Here is an 18210-nt window from a genome sequence, read left to right as displayed (position 1 = left end):
TTCTTAAATAACAAAAAGCAGAAAAATTTATAAATCAGCAAAAAAAGGGTTTTAACTTTTTATTATATTTGATTCAAATGTCAATTATTATTATCTTCAAAATAAAAATCAAAAAGAGAGTCAAAGCCGGGAGCTAGTCATAGGAGCCTGCCCGAAACCAGCGGGTTGAACTCAAGTATCTCAGACTTATCAATGAGAAATGACTGCACCCATCGGACTCCCTGAGAACTGTTCCTTCCAAAACTCCTATATATACGGAGCAGATTTCGAAAGCTGCACGCGCGAGTTTGGTCAGGGTGCTCAGTTTAAACTGTTATAAAAAAACACTTGCTTTCAACCAGTCATTCATTTCTTGCTCACATCATTCTACTACCATATAATCGCCGATTTGCGTTAATAGATGGACATATAAAGGTTTTTAAATATGTTAAAACTCATTTTAAAGCTGATTTGGGCATTTCATCCGAAACACTCTCGTTAGTTTGATCACCAAGTTCCATAAGTCTCCGCTAGGTGTCAGTTAGCGACTCCTGGATGCGAGGAACGAAAATTCAATAAACTCACCCTCCAACCCAGTCAAATGACTGTATTAAAGAAATTCATGGAATTGCGACAGGTTTGGTTTCGATAGTTTTTGACAGTAATCAGGAGGTAAACATACATACTTAAATTCCTCTAACCTAGGGGGTGAGCAACGGTAGAAGTGGGGAGAATTTTTCGATTTCACCCCCGTATCTCAAAAATAATCGGCTCTAGTTTTCAAGACCTGGCATGTGATAAATAAATCAATCAATCTAGGGAGAAATGTTCCAAATACAACATGAATCTTCCTTAATTTCCTACAACTTAAAACTTTCTTAATCTCTACAACTTATGTTCTCTTATTAACTCTACAATATTTTATCATCAGGTTTGTAGCTCCCGAGGTATGTGCTACGAAATATTGGCATTCTTTTCAAATATTGGAGACCATTCTCAAGGAAAGTATGTAGCTTTATATAGTTCATAGCTTCATTAAGTAAATTCATAATTTTGTACTCATACTAGCAAAACTCACAAAGTCAAAAACTACAGTTTTGAGTTATAAGCATAAATAGGATTTTTGGAGAGTACTACCATGCTACAAAGAGCAATTATTACGTTTAGGTTTCAACACTTACTAAATGTAATGATCAAATTCCTCAATCACATTTTTGCCTGATAATCATTTAAAATTAATAACTCAAAAAATTACCATTTCAATAAAAAATGTAATTAGAGATCAGAATGTCACACTAGGTGAGTTTTGCCTGACTACCAAACAGCAAATATTGCTCACCATTTCCTAAATAATGTCATTACTGTGCATTAATAATTTATCTTTGTGGAAAGCCTAACTCACCAAAGATGGTTAGTGAATTATGCTATGCCATAATTTGTTTCCTTGAAAAAAAGACTTTGGTGGATTTGCCATACAAGAAAAATGTGTCTAGCAACTTAGTGAGATCTAATAAAATGGAAAAAGAGAATAATTAATAATGAAAGTTATGACTTGGTGAGTTATACCTACTCAAAGAGCTACATTTTTCAAGTATATTGGAATACATAACTGAATATGAGCAATTTTGTAGTTTATAATATTAAAATGAATTACAATAACAGTTAAACCAATTTGCACAATTCCACTTGTACTTTTATAGAGGCATCATCAATAACATAAAAATCATTCATCAGTTTTGAAAACTAATCTACTAAATTGGAATTGATGAATTATTTTGAGTCAAATTTTCCATGCTGGATTCAATTCATCTATTTGTTTCACCTCCATAGAAGCCGTTCTATTGCAAATATTGATGAAACTATTTCAATACAATTGAAATATTAGTCTTATTTTCAAGTCTCAAGTTAGTCTTATAGCTTGACTCTTATTTGTCAATGAGAGTTGGGTATTATATACTTTTATTAGTTGATGATGATGCACGTGAGGAGTTCGGACGAATTGGGACTCGTACCATAAAATTTTAGAGAAAAATTCTCATGAATAAGATTCACCCGTTTTGAAAAAAACTATGTGTTCAACTCAGTACTGATATGGAAGAGGGAGTTAAATAAAGGCAGCATATCTATCTATCTACTAACATCTCCGGAGACCTGTTGAAAAAAGGTAACTGTACTGCAGTCCTATTTGGCAGATCTCCATCTCAACAATAAAGCAAACAAGAGTTTGCTAGGGAGAGAGCGGGTGAGAGAGAAAGCCAGTCCACTTTTAGGGCATCAGGAGTGCATAAAGTAGCTTAATATAATAAGTTACTTATTCTCGGTCCTCACATTGGAAGGGCGACTGTTCACAAGGCTAGATAGATGTTCAACAATATTAAACTTTCTCAAGGTTGAAATTACGTCTATTGAATTCAACTGACGTCACTTGACTGGCGATTAAATCACATCATCTCAAGGTAGGATTTGATTGACAAGACGGAGCTGCCGTTGATCGCTGTGACTAGTTAAAGTGGAAACTATTGAAAACCACAAATTTTACAATGTAAAATTATAGATAATTGTAAATTATTATATAGTATGTCATACTCTATATACTTATAATATTAATAATATCCAAAATGGATTCCTTGTACATGTATTTCTGTATATTTTTATTTTGAGTTTTGAATAGTTGCTTCATTCCTATTTCCAATAGACGCAGCGACAGACGTTAGTCGTGCAAACAAAGATCAAACGATGCGAAGAGAACCAATATGAACAATACTGTGACGTCATTTAACCACGATTAAATTCAATAAAAGTTCAAAGTGGTCATTATTTATGGAAAAATGAAACTTGGCTATGCTTTGACAATCTATTGCGAATCAGTTGCCTTTACCGTATTTAATATTAAATAAAACTCGAAGTAGAAATACTTGAAAACTAGCAACAAAAAATAATGATTTGTAACTTTTTATTATATTTGATTTAAATGTCAATTATTATTATCTTCAAAATAAAAATAAAAAAGAGAGTCAAAGCCGGGAGCTAGTCATAGGAGCCTGCCCGAAACCAGCGGGTTGAACTCAAGTATCTCAGACTTATCACTGAGAAATGACTGCACCCATCGGACTCCCTGAGAACTGTTCCTTCCAAAACTCCTATATATACGGAGCAGATTTCGAAAGCTGCACGCGCGAGTTTGGTCAGGGTGCTCAGTTTAAACTGTTATAAAAAAACACTTGCTTTCAACCTGTCATTGATTTCTTGCTCACATCATTCTACTCCCATATAATCGCCGATTTGCGTTAATAAATGGACATATAAAGGTTTTTTAAATAAGTTAAAACACATTTTAAAGCTGATTTGGGCATTTCACCCGAACCACCCTTATTGATTTGCCCACCAAGTTCTCTGATAATCCGTTAGGTGTCAGCTGCTATGCTCCGGGAAACATGGAGCCAAAATTACAAAAACTTGTCCTCTAATCGATAAAGGCCTCTAGTAAAAACCCATCACAGATAAACTATTCAAATTGAAAGATATATTTTTGAATCCATAAAAGCCAAATCGTATAGATTCATTGCAATCAACTTTCTGAATGAAACTTTCAAATTTTAAGTGGTGTGTGTGTGATACTTACATAATACGTTGAAAAAATCTTCTTATGAGGTTAACAAAAATAATGTGAGTGTTTTAGCAGCCTCCTCCTTATTTTAAGTACAGTTCTGTTATCAACTCTGAAAAAATTAGCATACCAACTACTTTTACCGTACCATTAAAATAATTGTCATCTTCTGTTTGCTTTCATTCCTGAGGATAATGTTTGTTAAAAAAGTAAATTTGCTTTTTGTCGCTCTACTGCTACATTCCTCTGAATGTTTTAACAAATGAAGTATTTTCAAGAAGAAAGTTTCAGCGATTTCTAATCTGCATTAGTCTTTGAGTGTTGAAGACGTTTTATTCTCACGTTATCATTTCCAAAGTATTTGTTCAAGTCACATCTGTTTAATCTGTTGAGAATATTCTGAAAAGAATTGTATTTCAATTTCTTCAATAATTATTGATTTTCCACTACTCTTCGTTCATTTGCTTATTGTTATAATATCTGTATCATGTTGTAATTTTAATAGACGATCCACTTTTGTATCGAATTATACTGTTTCAAGCATGAATATCGTTTTTGGTTGTTGAGGCTGAGGAAAATATTCTAAATAATGCTTTTGAAGTGTGGTGTTGAAGACGAATTCTCAAAATAATTATTAATTAACGAAAGTTCAAAGTTAAATGCAATTTCCATCTGCTCAGAATAAAATGGACTGACAGAGTCACGAATGAGGAGGTATTCCATAGATATAATGCTTCCAAGATATTCAAACATTTTAACTTGCATGTATAGGTCTATGCAGGCTATAAAATAGTTTTCAATTAATATCTTGTTCGAGGCTAAGAAACAAAATCATCTCATAGCCTATTCATCATAATATAGTCCAGGTCCAGTCTCCTCTCCACACATAGACACGGGCATCATTCGTGGATGAGTGCATGTTTTACTTTTTCTATTTCACATAATGTGTGAGTGTGGGTATTCAAAGATCGCATCTATTAGAATCTACAATATTACAGTATAAGGGCGGAATCACGCATATTAGTAATAGTGCACGTGATCGGTATAGTGACGGTATTTATTCCCGTACTTTCTATAGTCCATACAAAATTACTTTTGACTTGGAGGGACATGCGCAGCAGAGAAAGGTAGGGATACAGCGACGGCGATGTTGCCGTTCTAAAGCGGCTAGCGTTCTCTAATTTCTAGTGAGTGTTCTAGTGCTCATGATACACATACAAAGTTTCCTCTCTGAAAGCACTGAGTCGACTGAGTCAAATAGACAAATTGGCAACTGCGCTTCTTCCTATAACTCTATTTATCACTGTAATTGGTTAATCTCCCTCCATTTCCATGCTCTGCATATTCCTCCAAGTCAAAAGTAATGTTGTATGGTCTATAATGGGAAACTCCCGGTAGGCCGGGATGAGTGGGACTGGTCCCATTAGAACTCATGGGAATTATATTTTCACTGTATCGGCCACTGAATATGATACTGATATGTGGGAATCCACGTTTATTCCTACTTATATTATTTGTCACTCTTATACGTACGGTAACAGAAGATTCGTTATAGCTAGGCATCGTTTACATTGTGATGATTCAATTTTTTGTATTCTGTGTTTCCCATGCAATGAAAACAATTGAATTTGCTTTCAAATCACAGCAAACCCACATCTTAAGATAATCATGTAGCACTTCTAAGCTAAAACTGAAATTTGAATGTTTGACGTACCTGTTCCTACAATAGTGAGCCCTGTTTTCAAGGCAGATGTTACAGCAATCAAGGTGAATATCATGTTGCACGGGTTGCGGGCATGCTTTCCTCCTCGTCAGATCGGCATCCAAGTTCAATACTTCAAGACTGTTGTTCTCAGACGACCGACCAACCGACTGCATCTTCGGTACGAGTCGACGAGAGGGCAGCGCAGCACCTATCTGATCGCTTCTTCGGTTTGCGTCGCTGTCAATCGCTCCATCAAAACCACCATTTTTCTGATGAGCTCTGGTGTGGGCTGACCTTCTGCAACAAAAGTTAATGAAATGATAGCATAATGTTTGAAATGTATATATTAAAAAAATTATTCATCAATGACAAAAACATAATAATATTATAAAGTGAGGTCCACGTTATAATGTCAGTATTTGATTAGCAATGGTATCGCTATCCTTGTCTATCATTCAGCAAAGCGGATGCCCTATCTCTTTCTTGCTTTGCTCTGTTGCCAGATCGTATTTTAACAATGTATTATTGGATATATTTGTCTAGAATTTATTATTGTTGAGGTTAATACTGTTATTACTCGTTTTGTTAATAAAATACGAATAGGTAGATATTTAAAACTAGAATGTTATTATTGTTGATTACTATAAATGACATTTTATTAGTATGTAAGAAATGTAGTATTGGATAAATTTTATGTAGAATTCATTATTTTCGTAGTTGAACTGTTATTGCACGTTTATAAAATATGTATAGGTAGATATATAATACTGGAATGCTGAGATTGATAGATATATTGTTATTAAATGAAAATGTACAGATTGATATTTTATTTTAGTATTTCAAATTTTTTGATTGTAATAGACATATTCTTCTGTATATTAGGAACATATACTTACTAAAGTACTCTTACTTGTGATATATATTTAAAGCATATATGATTTAAGACATATCAGTAATTTGATATCATGGAATGTAATGACTGTATTCAACTCAACTCGTTTGTATTAGCATATGTGCTTGAAACAAATAAATTTATTTATTATTATTATTATTTTACTGTTCTGACTGCGTGAACTGCAATTGAACAATGCATTGGAACTAAAAACGCGCTTCCGACAGAACCGTTAAACCGATTTGTTTGAAATTAATTTTAAATTTGCCTTTAAAATGACTACCTACATTAGTTAAAATTTTACTTATTATAAAAGCTATCAATTGTAAATACTTATTCAGATTGAAAAAAAATGTATTAAGTGAATTGCAAACTTTGTCAATCACTCACTCCCACAACAATAACCACGATATGGTCACTGACTACAGCTCCAAAGAAAGAAAGCTCTGGAACTAGTCAGATAGAAAGAGAGAGAGAATGAGTGAGAAGGCGCTCAATCAGTGCTTTAGGCTTAGGCAGTAAACTGACATGTGCTACTGTTCTGACCGCGTGAATAATACAATCCATATTGAACAATGCATTGGAATTAAAAACGCGCTTCCGACAGAACCGTTCAACCGATTTGTTTGAAATTAATTTTAAAATTCTTGAAAAAAAATTGCCTTTAAAATGACTACCTTCTTTACCTAATTTTTTTCTTAATATAAAAATTATCAATTGTAAAAACTTATTCAAATTGGAAAAAAAATTAAGCATATGGTAGCGAGTTTCAAACCTTTAAGCTGATTGCAAAACAGTTTTGGTCTTCCATATTGGACTAAAAATAAGTGAGTAATCACATAGAGTAATTTGACCCCAACAGTGCTGCTATCTATAGGGCTAGAATCATAATTTTTTCCATGCTGATTCGCCTTAAGTGATAAAGGAACAGAGTGTCAGCCGTACCCAAAGCCTGGTAGCTCTTAGTGGTAATTATTGTGATAATTCTATAGTGACAGTTATAGTGATAATTGCATAGTAACATTATTGTAATAGTTGGTGTAGTGTAGTGATAATAATTTACTGTCGTGACAGTTGTATCAAGATATAAGACACAGAACGGTGATACGGATACGCGATAACGTGGTACGGAAAGGTGGTAAAGATACTTGATACGCGAACTGTGATACAGAGTCCTGGTATAAGAAATAGACAGTAATAGTGTTGCATACTATGTTGATGAACTGTGAATTAAATAACTGTGTTTATAAGTCATTGATTTTTATATTGGCCATCTGAATACTTGTTGATTGATTGAACTATTTCCTGTAGTAGAGTTAATAATCTGTTATTTAGTGTTTTCATCTACTTAGTTAAGGGTACAATAAAGTGTAATTTCAACTCCAAGTGTTGTCAGCTCATTCTATAGTTCTAGAACCAACAAGAACTAGTTTAGTAAAGTGGAAACCCGTAACAATATAATAACACATCAATTCTAAATACACAATAACTAACAATATAGCAGAGTGAATCTTACAAAGCTCTGAAGAATTAGAAAAATATATAAAGATGGAATGTAATCTGGATTCACTATGATATAATATTGTTTTGCTTCTCAATAAATTGGCGGAGCTTGAGAAGATGATTATATGAGAGACTAGCCGGCAGGCTCGCTTCACTCACCTTATCCGTCTAGCCTGGGGGATATCATCATCCATACTTTTATTGTGTCTTCAAAATGTTTTCCCAGTTTTTTCGGAGACGAATCATACTAAAAGCTTGAATTTTGTAAACTAGCTCAACCACATACTATAGAGAGTGTGTGAAGAGAGTTTAAAAATTTACTTAAATTACACCTCAAATTCAGGTTTTCCGCATTCTCCAAGTGTTTTCATAGCTCTTGCGAGAGCCAAAATGATCCAAGGGTGAAGGAAAATGTTTGTTTTGTCATCCAAAAACAAATATTTCTTGGAATTCTGCCAATACACGGCAGCAGATGCTGGGTAGAATTTTCAACTCCGTCTATTCTCCCTTGGGTGGTAGACAGTTGGTATCCTATCCCATGTAATATTCTTAATTATTTGCTGGGTGAAGATTTCAAATAAAATGGTTGTCGATTCAATTTTTGAACTTATCTAATATTGAATATGTTTGATCACAGAATGCAACGATGTATTTGTATTCTGTGGTTTGATATAAAGTATAAAACGTTCGTTGCACAGTAAACTTTATCATACACTTTAATGATTCATGAATAATGTGATTTAATGATTCGTGAATGGTGAAAATAACAATTCTATGCAAATATGAACTATGATTATTCAGAACAATTAACGGTTTCGAATTCCTGTCGTACCTCTGAAATGATATTTCAATTCCTATCTCCTCTTTAAATGTTAAATGAAGAATCACCTGATTTTTATTGAATTATACAGTTTCTGTGCTTCATAACAGATAGTTTAGAAAATAATTTTCAAAAATATTGACTTAGATAAATAGGCCGGGTGAATAAAAACGAGTAGGACAAGTAAATCCTGGAAAAGCATCCAGAAACAAGTGAACGTAACAATTTAAGAGGATGAATTTCTTACTTGAAGTAAATGCTTGCGAGTTGAGTAAACCGTAAATAATTGCCTATTGGTGTGAACAAGCCGGAATGAGTACTTCCATGACGAGAATATACTCATAAGTTTCACATGGTTGCCTAAACCATGGCATGGTTGCCTAACTCGTCGTTAACATACTTTACTACAATATGAGTTGTAAACAATAGATTTGTATTAATTATTGGTAAAATTATCAGATGAAGAGATTTTCGATTGACTCACATATGTTCAATATAGTCGTTTATACAACTATACAAGTATAAACAACTATAGAGGGATCGTTTATACAACTATTCGCGTCGACGTATATACAAGGTTTTTGGGAATTATTCATTTTAAGGATAATATAAAAGGAAAAAGGAGCCTCCTTCATACGCCAATATTACCGTAAAAATCAGACTATAGAATTATTCATCATAAATCAGCTGTCTAGTGGATTATAATACTACCCATTCAAAAACATCGAACATCTTGAAAATTATAGACAGTTGTCCACTAACTTTGTCTTTCCATAAGCTGAGGCCATGCTTCTAGTTTAGAGTTTGGAGTTAAATAGCAACAAATATTATTGAAAATAAATTTAATTCTAAAATCATGAAAAGTGGGGAATGAAGTTTTTAGGAAATCAGCATTATGTTAGTTTATTTTGTCAATTTTAACACACCGATTTTTCGCCAACACGACAACACACAATGTTCTCTGATGGGTTGATTGGATTGGCGTATCGACGGCAGCCAGGCCTGATAACAGCACTCACACTCTCATTCCGGGACGTCACGTCACGGTACGATAGGACAGAAAGCTCCATGTTTATTTAGGATTCTTTCTAGACATTTTAAATTGATAAATTATTTATTAATTTTTGAGAAAACATAACAACAGGTCAATGTAACACTTACTGAGCGCGAGGTCTACTGTTCAAAGAACTACTAGTAATAGTATATACATACAGTAATAAGTGCGGTATTATAGAAAATAGTATAATATTAAAAGCATTAAAAGGATGGTATTTTAAGGCACAAAGAAAAATGATTTCTCCTCCCTCTATGTATGAATGAAGAATGCACAATGTTCCGAAATGTCTGCCTGATGATAGGTGTCATATCTTATTGCATCATGATTATGTAATCTTATCCATTCATCACCGTTATTAAAGTTGAAAGAGAGCAATTCTTCTCCGGACTTTCCGTTTCACATGAACCTATTAGCATCATAGTACAAACCCACGGTTACTTCCTCCAGCCAATGGGACAACAATTGGGTTTGTTACAGCGCTGGGCAATTAGTTATCCAAACACAAATAAGTTCTCAACCCATTACAAGCGACGACTTTCCACAACACATATTAATTCTACTCTTTCGTGCACAAAGAGTTAGTTCAAGTATTACAATGGCTGTGGTTGAGGAAGATTAATTATACTCACTTATCAGCGGTGAAAAACGTTTCAACGCCACCTGACCGTGTGATCAATCTGTTCCTGTAAAACAAGAAAAAAAGATCTGTGAGATCCAATGAAGAAAGATGACAATCACTATCACAGAACATAATGCCAACATCGAGATAATAGTGTTATTAGAACATTAGAAGCACAGACTTCAGCGCTGAAGTTATATTTAGACCATTTTCTTCTCACGGTGTGTGATTCAATGTGACTAAATTATTGTCATGAATTACTTGATAACTTCATTCTTCCTCTACTCTACTAAGTGGTGATTCTACTATAATGCGGAAGAGACATCAATCTCTGCGAAGACTCTGATCACGTGGCTTCATTCCTTGAAATTCAAATTCAAATCAATTTGTGCCCATATGAACAATACAATTTGTAAATTTTATACTATCTGTAATATCAGATATACATGAGATCGCTCTATTCTATGGAAATATGTAATGCATGAATGAATAGATTGGAATAGATCAATCGATTACTGAGTATCATGTATAAATCATAATCATATTCATAATCATTATGAATAACATAAAATTTCCTAAATCTTCATCATTCTCAGTTGATCAGAATAGAATAGAATAGAATAGAATAGAATAGAATAGACTTTATTTGCCATAAAAACAAATACAGACATACTGTTGGAAACACAATATCGATTGTAAATAAAACAATAATACAATAAAAGTTTAAAACTAAATCATAATAATTATGGCAAATTTACTGAGCGCAAAGAAAATAAATTTTCCATCCGCGCACAGGAGTATCATATCAACAACAATATAATGAATATTAGAATATTGACAAAAATAAAAAGAATATAAGAAGCAAATAATATATGAAACGAGAGCATAACTAATTATACTAGGCTAAGATGAAACATTTTGTAAATATACTGTATAGGCTACAAAAAAGTATAAAATGAGATGGAGCTAAGAAATTAAAAATTGAAAAATTTGAGGATATTGAAAATGATTAGACCTATTGAATTTCTACAACAGTAGGACATTAGCAGGGTACCTCACTGAATATATACTAAAAGGCATGATAACTCAATATGACTTACATGCTAATTTTAAAACATTTTATCAAGGGTTTTTCACATAAATGAATAATCTTATCTCTGAATATGATACCAGCTTTCAATGACATCGATATTGAGAGCAAAAATTACCTTTTTTATTTTTCTCTTGAAAACAGGAAGAGGATAATTAGCATAAACTATATCCTGTGGCACATGATTGAAAAACCTGCTTTGCAAAAAACAAAAAGATTTTTGAAAGAAAGTACCATTGGGTCTAGGGATTGGGAACCTATCAGTGAACCTTGTTCTCATTATTCCAGTTTCATGTCCCAAAGTTGCCCCTTGATTTCCACTAGACCAATAGAATTCAGACAGGACCTTGAAGACGTACAGGTGCCTCAGAGGCATGATTTTCATAACCTGGCATGACGATAGAAAATCAAAATTCTCTTGATCAGCAATTGCTCTAACTAGAGACTTCTGCAGAGACATTACTGGCCTTAAGTGAGTTATATAAGTACTTCCCCAACAGACCAGCCCATAAGAAAGGCGAGATTGAACAAGAGCAAAGTAAAGATCTCTCAAAACAAATGTTGGACACATATTTTTCAAACTGAAAATTCTATGCAGTAAGCAACGCAGGTACTTCTTCATGCCATCTATCTATCCTTTCCACATCAAATTGTCATCAACAGTAATGCCAAGATACTTTACACTTTTTGACTGATTGATGATACCACAGTCACAGTCACGACTGGTACATCCCACATGATGGAACTTTAAAGGTTGGGTTAGCAAGAAAGAAGAGGCTATTCCAAAATTCAAATAAATGGTTCTATCAAGATTCAGGCTTAATTTATTGTACCCGAACCACATGGAAATCAAGTGCAGGTCGTTTGACATCTGATCATACAAATCCTCATCAGAACATGCACCATAAGAAAGTGCCTTGTCATCAGCAAACACTGTAAAACTTCCTCTGAAGGGGCCCAGATACAGGTCGTTGATGTAAACCAAGAATAAAATTGGTCCCAACACAGAGGCCTTGTGGAACTCCACAGTCGATCATCAGAAGCGGGCTGGAACTCAAGCCAATGCTTACAACGGAACCAAGCTAGTGGCAGACCACGAACTCCAGATGCCTCCAACTTTCTGACAAGTGTAGAATGGTCCACAGTATCAAAGGCTTTTCGAATGTCCAGAAACAAACCTGATACTCTTCTAATCTCTTTATTATTGATATTTGAACATATTTCTGAGACAAATTTCCTCAGAGCCAACTCAGTTCCCAAGCCCTCCCTAAAGCCATATTGACTACTAGAGAAAAAATTGGATGAATTTAGAAAGTTCAATAGACGAATTTTAATCAGCTTCTCAAAAATAATTGAAAACACAGAAAGAAGTGAAATTGATCTATAGTTCTCCACCAATTTTCGGTTACCTTTTTTGGGAATTGGAATCACTTTTGCAATTTTGAGTTTGCTAGGAAAAGCGCCCTCAGAAATGCTCAAGTTGAAAACAAAAGCTAACACTGGACTAATGAAAGAGCTCATCCATTTAACTAGGACAGAGGAATATCCATCAATTCCTGGGGCCTTGGATTTTTTCAAGGATGAAATCACTCTCTCTATCTTAAAAGGAGAAATTGGATGCAGGAAAAAGGATCTCTCACAACGTGGCTCTTTGAAAGAATTGTGATAGTCATGTAAAGCTATTGAAGGGAAAGGAGGAGGAACAGCTGACTTGGGTGCGGAAACAAAATATTCATTAAACATATCAGCCACTTTTGAATCCTCACTAACAATCCCATTTTCAGTAATCAAATTGAATTTGCTTTTCTTTGTACCTCTTCCAATCAATTCATTAATCAATTTCCACTGTTTTTTGGAATTTCCTCTAACCATCTGGAATCGACCATAGTAGTATCTTTCTTTTCATTTCTTGATCCACTTTTTTATTTTGTTTCTCAAAGTTACAAATTCGAGCTTCAACCTACGATTGTCAGGCTCATTCATAGATCTTTTGTATAACTTGTCTCTTGATACAATCGCTTCACAAAGTCCACTGCTCATCCAAGGTTTTAACAATCTCTGTCTATGGTTATTTTGCCTAAGCTTAGTGGATGTAGTTGACTGAATGGACAAATTCAAAATATTACAAAAACAATTGTAAGCCTGATCAGCGTTTCCAGCTCTGTACACAGTAGACCAATCATCTTCACTGAGTAAACGAGTAAGTTCTTCATAATTAATTTCCTGAAATTCCTGTGAAACCACCTCAGATCGAGACCTATCAGCATGCATAGATATACATACAGCTCTGTGATCAGTTATAGAGACCTCGACAACAGCAGAGCGTGCAAGAGATGGAGCTAGACCTCTAACCAGTATGTGATCAATACATGTTGAAGTGGTGTCAGTCACACGTGTGTCAATATCAATCACATTTTCAAAACCACATGAAGATATTATCTCAAAGTATTGGTCACTAATTCGATCAGATTTAGTGATTCATGAATTCATGAATGTGATTCATGAATTATTGTATCAATGCCATAAACACGACATTTTTACAAATCATGATTTAATTGCAAATCTCATCATGCGAATATGGAATCAATGTTCTAGAATCTGCATGGAAAATCTACATTGCTTCCAAGTCACTGACGACAAATATTTTGTATGATTCAAAAACAACACGAATCTACAAGGAATACAAGTTTCATGATTCAATTTATACAACATAATTCTCACAACAAATATGCGGCTGGCTGGCTAGAGATGCTAACCTATACCAAATTCAATAATTCCTTCAAAATAATGGTTGGGTTCATTCGAATACAAAATATAAAATTTATTTAAAGAATTTGATTGATTCTTTGAATGAGTTCAAAGGAAACTGAATAAGCATGACAGAGCGTTTTTATTTTCATAAGGAAGTGTGTCAGTGTGTATTATGAGTTCAGTCTTCAAAAGTAGTTTATTCAGTTTTCAGCATTCGAATGAATGTTTATACAGAGCTTAGACAATTATTTATGAGTCGCTATGGAATGAAAGGATATCTATTTTTGGGAAAAATAGTTTAATATTATAGTTTTTGTAATATCTCAATTATTCAAGACTTATAATGTTTATGAATATTATTGATTTATGAAGCTGGCCTTGTTATTTGCTAATGATTTTAAAATTAGTGGATGAAGCAGGAATCATTATTCACATCATAGACCAATTTTTTGAGTGCTACTCCTATCCAATAATTATTGAGTCCTACCATAGTCAACTGCACGAAAATAATCCGATGAGAGTAAATGAAACTTTACCAATTAAGAGTTGATCAACGTTGACCCCAGCTGATCAGCTGTTTAAAAATGGGAATTTTTATATGTTTTATTATTTCTATTAAAACTAGTCACTGGGACTAACCATTAATTTTTTTCTCTTATTTTTTATCCTAAAATATTAATTTTTATTGCTAAACTCCTCTAGTGAAACCTACAGTTCCAATCTATAATTTTACCACCTTAAATTCTTCCACTACGCTTTTATTCAATATACTTTTTTCACATCACTAGCACTACACCAACTCGAAGGGCTTTGTTCTTTCCAACCTCCTTGTGAGTTCAGTGTTGTCGTGTTGATGAAGACGTGACTCATGATGGGCTGCCAATCGTCTTATCTCACTGTTCACATAGGTGATGTGCAGATCTCGGTGCAAATCGCTGATCATTATGTACCGCCCTGGTTTATGCGCCCTGCATTCACCATGTTCCGCAGTACTTTGAAATGTAATAAAATGAATAAATAAATACCATATTCGTTCATCTCTGCTCCTACTATCCTCTTCTTCTATATTCTCCCTTGTTCTTCACTGATCTCTTTGGGATCCTCTCTCTCACTCTATCCCACTTTCCCTTTTCTCATAAATCTTTCTCTTTTGCAGCTCTTGAATGTCCTTGCTCCTATTCTCTTCTCTTTGGTCCAGACGGAGAAACTGAACCAATCCCATGTTCTATCTCATTGTGATGTAATATTATGATAATTTCGATTTAAACGCCAGTATAGATGACTCCACTCTATGATTTAGGGTAATGATGATGTAACATTGTGTAACTTTGAAATTGTTAGCGTGCATCACTTGTTGGAGCTAAGCCGGTTTATCTCACGATGATGAGGCATAGGTCACTCGGATCAATCGTGCGAGACAAAGCAATAGATCCTGCCGAGTTGCAATCACAAATTCAGAGAATATTTGTCCCACAGAAAAAACTTCTACGTGTCCCACTAAAATTCCTCCTGTCCACTTGTAACCCAGTATTCCAGCACAATAATGTAGGGCAGGAAGTGACGATACAAGAGCAAATGAAGAAGGATTGGGAAAAGAGAGAAACCAAAATAGAGAGACACTATAGTTGAGAATAGAAGAGTAAGTGCAGGGACACACGATCCGGCGAAATCGCCGTCCGGCGTTTTCGCCGGACGAAGCTTCGCCGTCGGTTGCAAGAGTACATAGTGGTGAGCCTTGAATGACCCCGAAAGATTGCGATTTTGGAGTACTATTGCTCTTCCCAATTTGAACAATTGTTTCCCTGTTACTAAAATAACTCTTGAATATTTCCAAATCTATCCCACATACTCCCATTATATTCAATTTCTTAAGGAGTATTTCATGTTGGATCGTATCGAATGCTTTGCTGAGGTCCAGTAGCACTGCCAAGGTCAAGCTTCTTCTATCTATATTCTTATTGATTGAGTATGACACTTTCTCCAGTAATTGGGTTGTGGACTTACCAGGAACAAAACCATATTGGTTTCTATTTAGTAGGTTATGCTGAATGGAGTATTTCATAAGATCATCATGAATGATGAATTCAAGTATTTTCATTAGAATTGAGATTGCACCTATTGGTCTGTAATTTTGAATATCTTTTTTTTGGCCGTTTTTATAAATAGGTTTGAGTAGGGTTGTTTTCATTTTCGTTGGGATTTTTCCTGTTTCAATTATTATGTTGTATAGGTGAAGGAGAATTCTTTTCAGGTATTCAAAATGGTCTCTTATATGTTTTGGTTTGATATTATCAATTCCTGGAGAGGCAGTTCTATTTAATTTTTTCACTATACTGTGTAATTTATTCATCTGTATTTTTCTTATTATGGTATGTGGTTCGTTTCTCAAGTCAAGTTCATCAGTTTCAATCGTTGGCACGTACAGCTCATCTGTTGATATGTTTCTGTTCATTTCTTCTATCTTGGTTTTAAAATGTTCATTGAAGCTATTGCATAATTTATTGAGATCTTCTTCTTTCCCGATTTTGAAATTCTCCCTTATTATTGACTGGATTGGTTTCTTCCTTACATTGAGTATCTCGTTAACTGCATTCCATGTTTTCTTGGCATCTCCGATATGATCTTTGACTTTATTGTAGTAGTGGTTACGCTTTTCTCTACGTATTTCGTTAGTTAGATTGTTTCTGTGGTTTTTATATTCATTCTTCAATTGATTATTATTTGGTTGTCTTTTTAATCTGTTCCACAATACATCTTTCATTTTGATTCGGTCTTTAATGTGTTCGGTTATCCATGGCTGGGTTTTTCCATCTCTCTTATTGCGGATTTTTATTGTAGCTTTTGCATAAATGGTTTCAAATTTTTGAACAATTGAGTCATATATCTTTGTTGGATCGTTTGATGTTAAATGATCATTCCAGTTAGTATTCCTAATCATATTTCCTACAAGCCTATCCGAGATAACCTCTATTTTTTCATCTGTTACTGATGTTTCTGTTCCAATTCCATTCAGCTTGAAACCAATCATATAATGATCTGCTATTTTCGTTTTAATAATCATTGTCTCTATCTGATTTGGGTTTATTCTGGAATTGATGTGGTCTATGCATGAAGACGTTATATGATCAGCATACAGTTCTTCTCTGGTTGGCTCTTTTATTCCATTTTGCAGACCAGCTGTATACAATATATTAAGATAGCTTTCTGATTGTGGATTGATGTTTCGCTCCAAGATATCAATGTTCATATCTCCCATGATTATAAGATTCTTTTTGCTATTCACATGTCCAGTTTGCAGCCAATTCTCTATTTGCTCATTGAATTGGTTAATACTTTTTGAAGGTGGCCTGTAGAATACTGCAATCAAATAATCTTTCTTGTTCATTGACAATTCAAATAGGAGTGACTCACTAGCAGGAAAATCGTAATCTATTATCTTTATATTCAATTCTTTCTTATAATATATTAGTATGCCTCCGCCAGCTCTTTCTTCTCTGCAGTAACTCAAATGATTATAATTTGGAATATCATATGACTCTATTTCGTTCTCTTTTAGATTGGTCTCAATCAAGATAAGTAATTTTATTCTATCTAATGTATTCCCCATGACTGCTAATAGTGTGTCCCAATGTTTTTTTATGCTTCTAATATTGATCATGATACATTCAAATGTGTTTTCCTCTATCATAGTATTTGTAAAGTCTTGCAAATTATTGTACGTTTTAGTTCGTATTTGTTCTATGTCAAATAACTGATCCATAATTGAATTAGTAGGATGGTGGTAATTTTAAATTTTATAATTTACTGCTTTAATAATTAGTCTGGTATGTAGGGTGAATTTTGATTGATTTTGGGTTTTTGTGCGTGTTGTGAGCTCTGTTTTATCCTTTATTTTTTTTTTTTTTATTCTGTTTGTATGTCTCAAAGAAGGTGAGAGTATGATAATTCATTTTCAAAGTTAATGGAGTACTCTCAAAATTGTCTTATCTGTGTAGGCCTGCCCGTATCGTTATTGATAAGGAAGTTTTATCTCTACTGCGACGGGAGCACTCGTTGCTTTTCTGTTAGTTTAATTCATTTCGTCTTTCTGTAAATAATAATAATAATAATAATAATAATAATTTTTTTTTTTTTTTATTCAATTTTTTCTCACATTACATAATATGATAGTTTACAATGGATTGATC

The 18210-nt window shown here is 33.9% G+C and overlaps 2 protein-coding genes across 3 annotated transcripts in view; both read right to left on the bottom strand.

Moving 5' to 3' along the window:
* LOC111045250 (glucose dehydrogenase [FAD, quinone]) overlaps positions 1-18210 on the bottom strand; it is a 107412-nt gene that overhangs the window by 29348 nt on the left and 59854 nt on the right. The window contains exons 3-4 of one of the 2 annotated variants that reach the window (XM_039442688.1): positions 10193-10246; positions 5301-5588 (exon numbers count right to left, since the gene is read on the bottom strand). In XM_039442688.1, the coding sequence (XP_039298622.1) occupies positions 5301-5364 (64 nt within the window). In that variant the 5' untranslated portion in view covers positions 5365-5588; positions 10193-10246. The remainder of the gene's footprint in view (positions 1-5300; positions 5589-10192; positions 10247-18210) is intronic. The other variant, XM_022330611.2, reaches the window with a different exon arrangement.
* On the bottom strand, positions 5500-18097 carry LOC120354689. Its single transcript, XM_039442106.1, has 3 exons — positions 18021-18097; positions 16139-17476; positions 5500-5588 (listed from the first exon to the last, which is right to left on the bottom strand). Exons 2-3 carry the CDS (start codon positions 17406-17408, stop codon positions 5500-5502), a joined length of 1359 nt encoding a protein of 452 aa, XP_039298040.1. The 5' UTR covers positions 17409-17476; positions 18021-18097.

The sequence above is a fragment of the Nilaparvata lugens genome, chromosome X (genome assembly GCF_014356525.2).
Source record: "Nilaparvata lugens isolate BPH chromosome X, ASM1435652v1, whole genome shotgun sequence".
NCBI lineage: Eukaryota > Metazoa > Arthropoda > Insecta > Hemiptera > Delphacidae > Nilaparvata > Nilaparvata lugens.
This window is presented reverse-complemented; position numbering and strand designations above follow the sequence as displayed.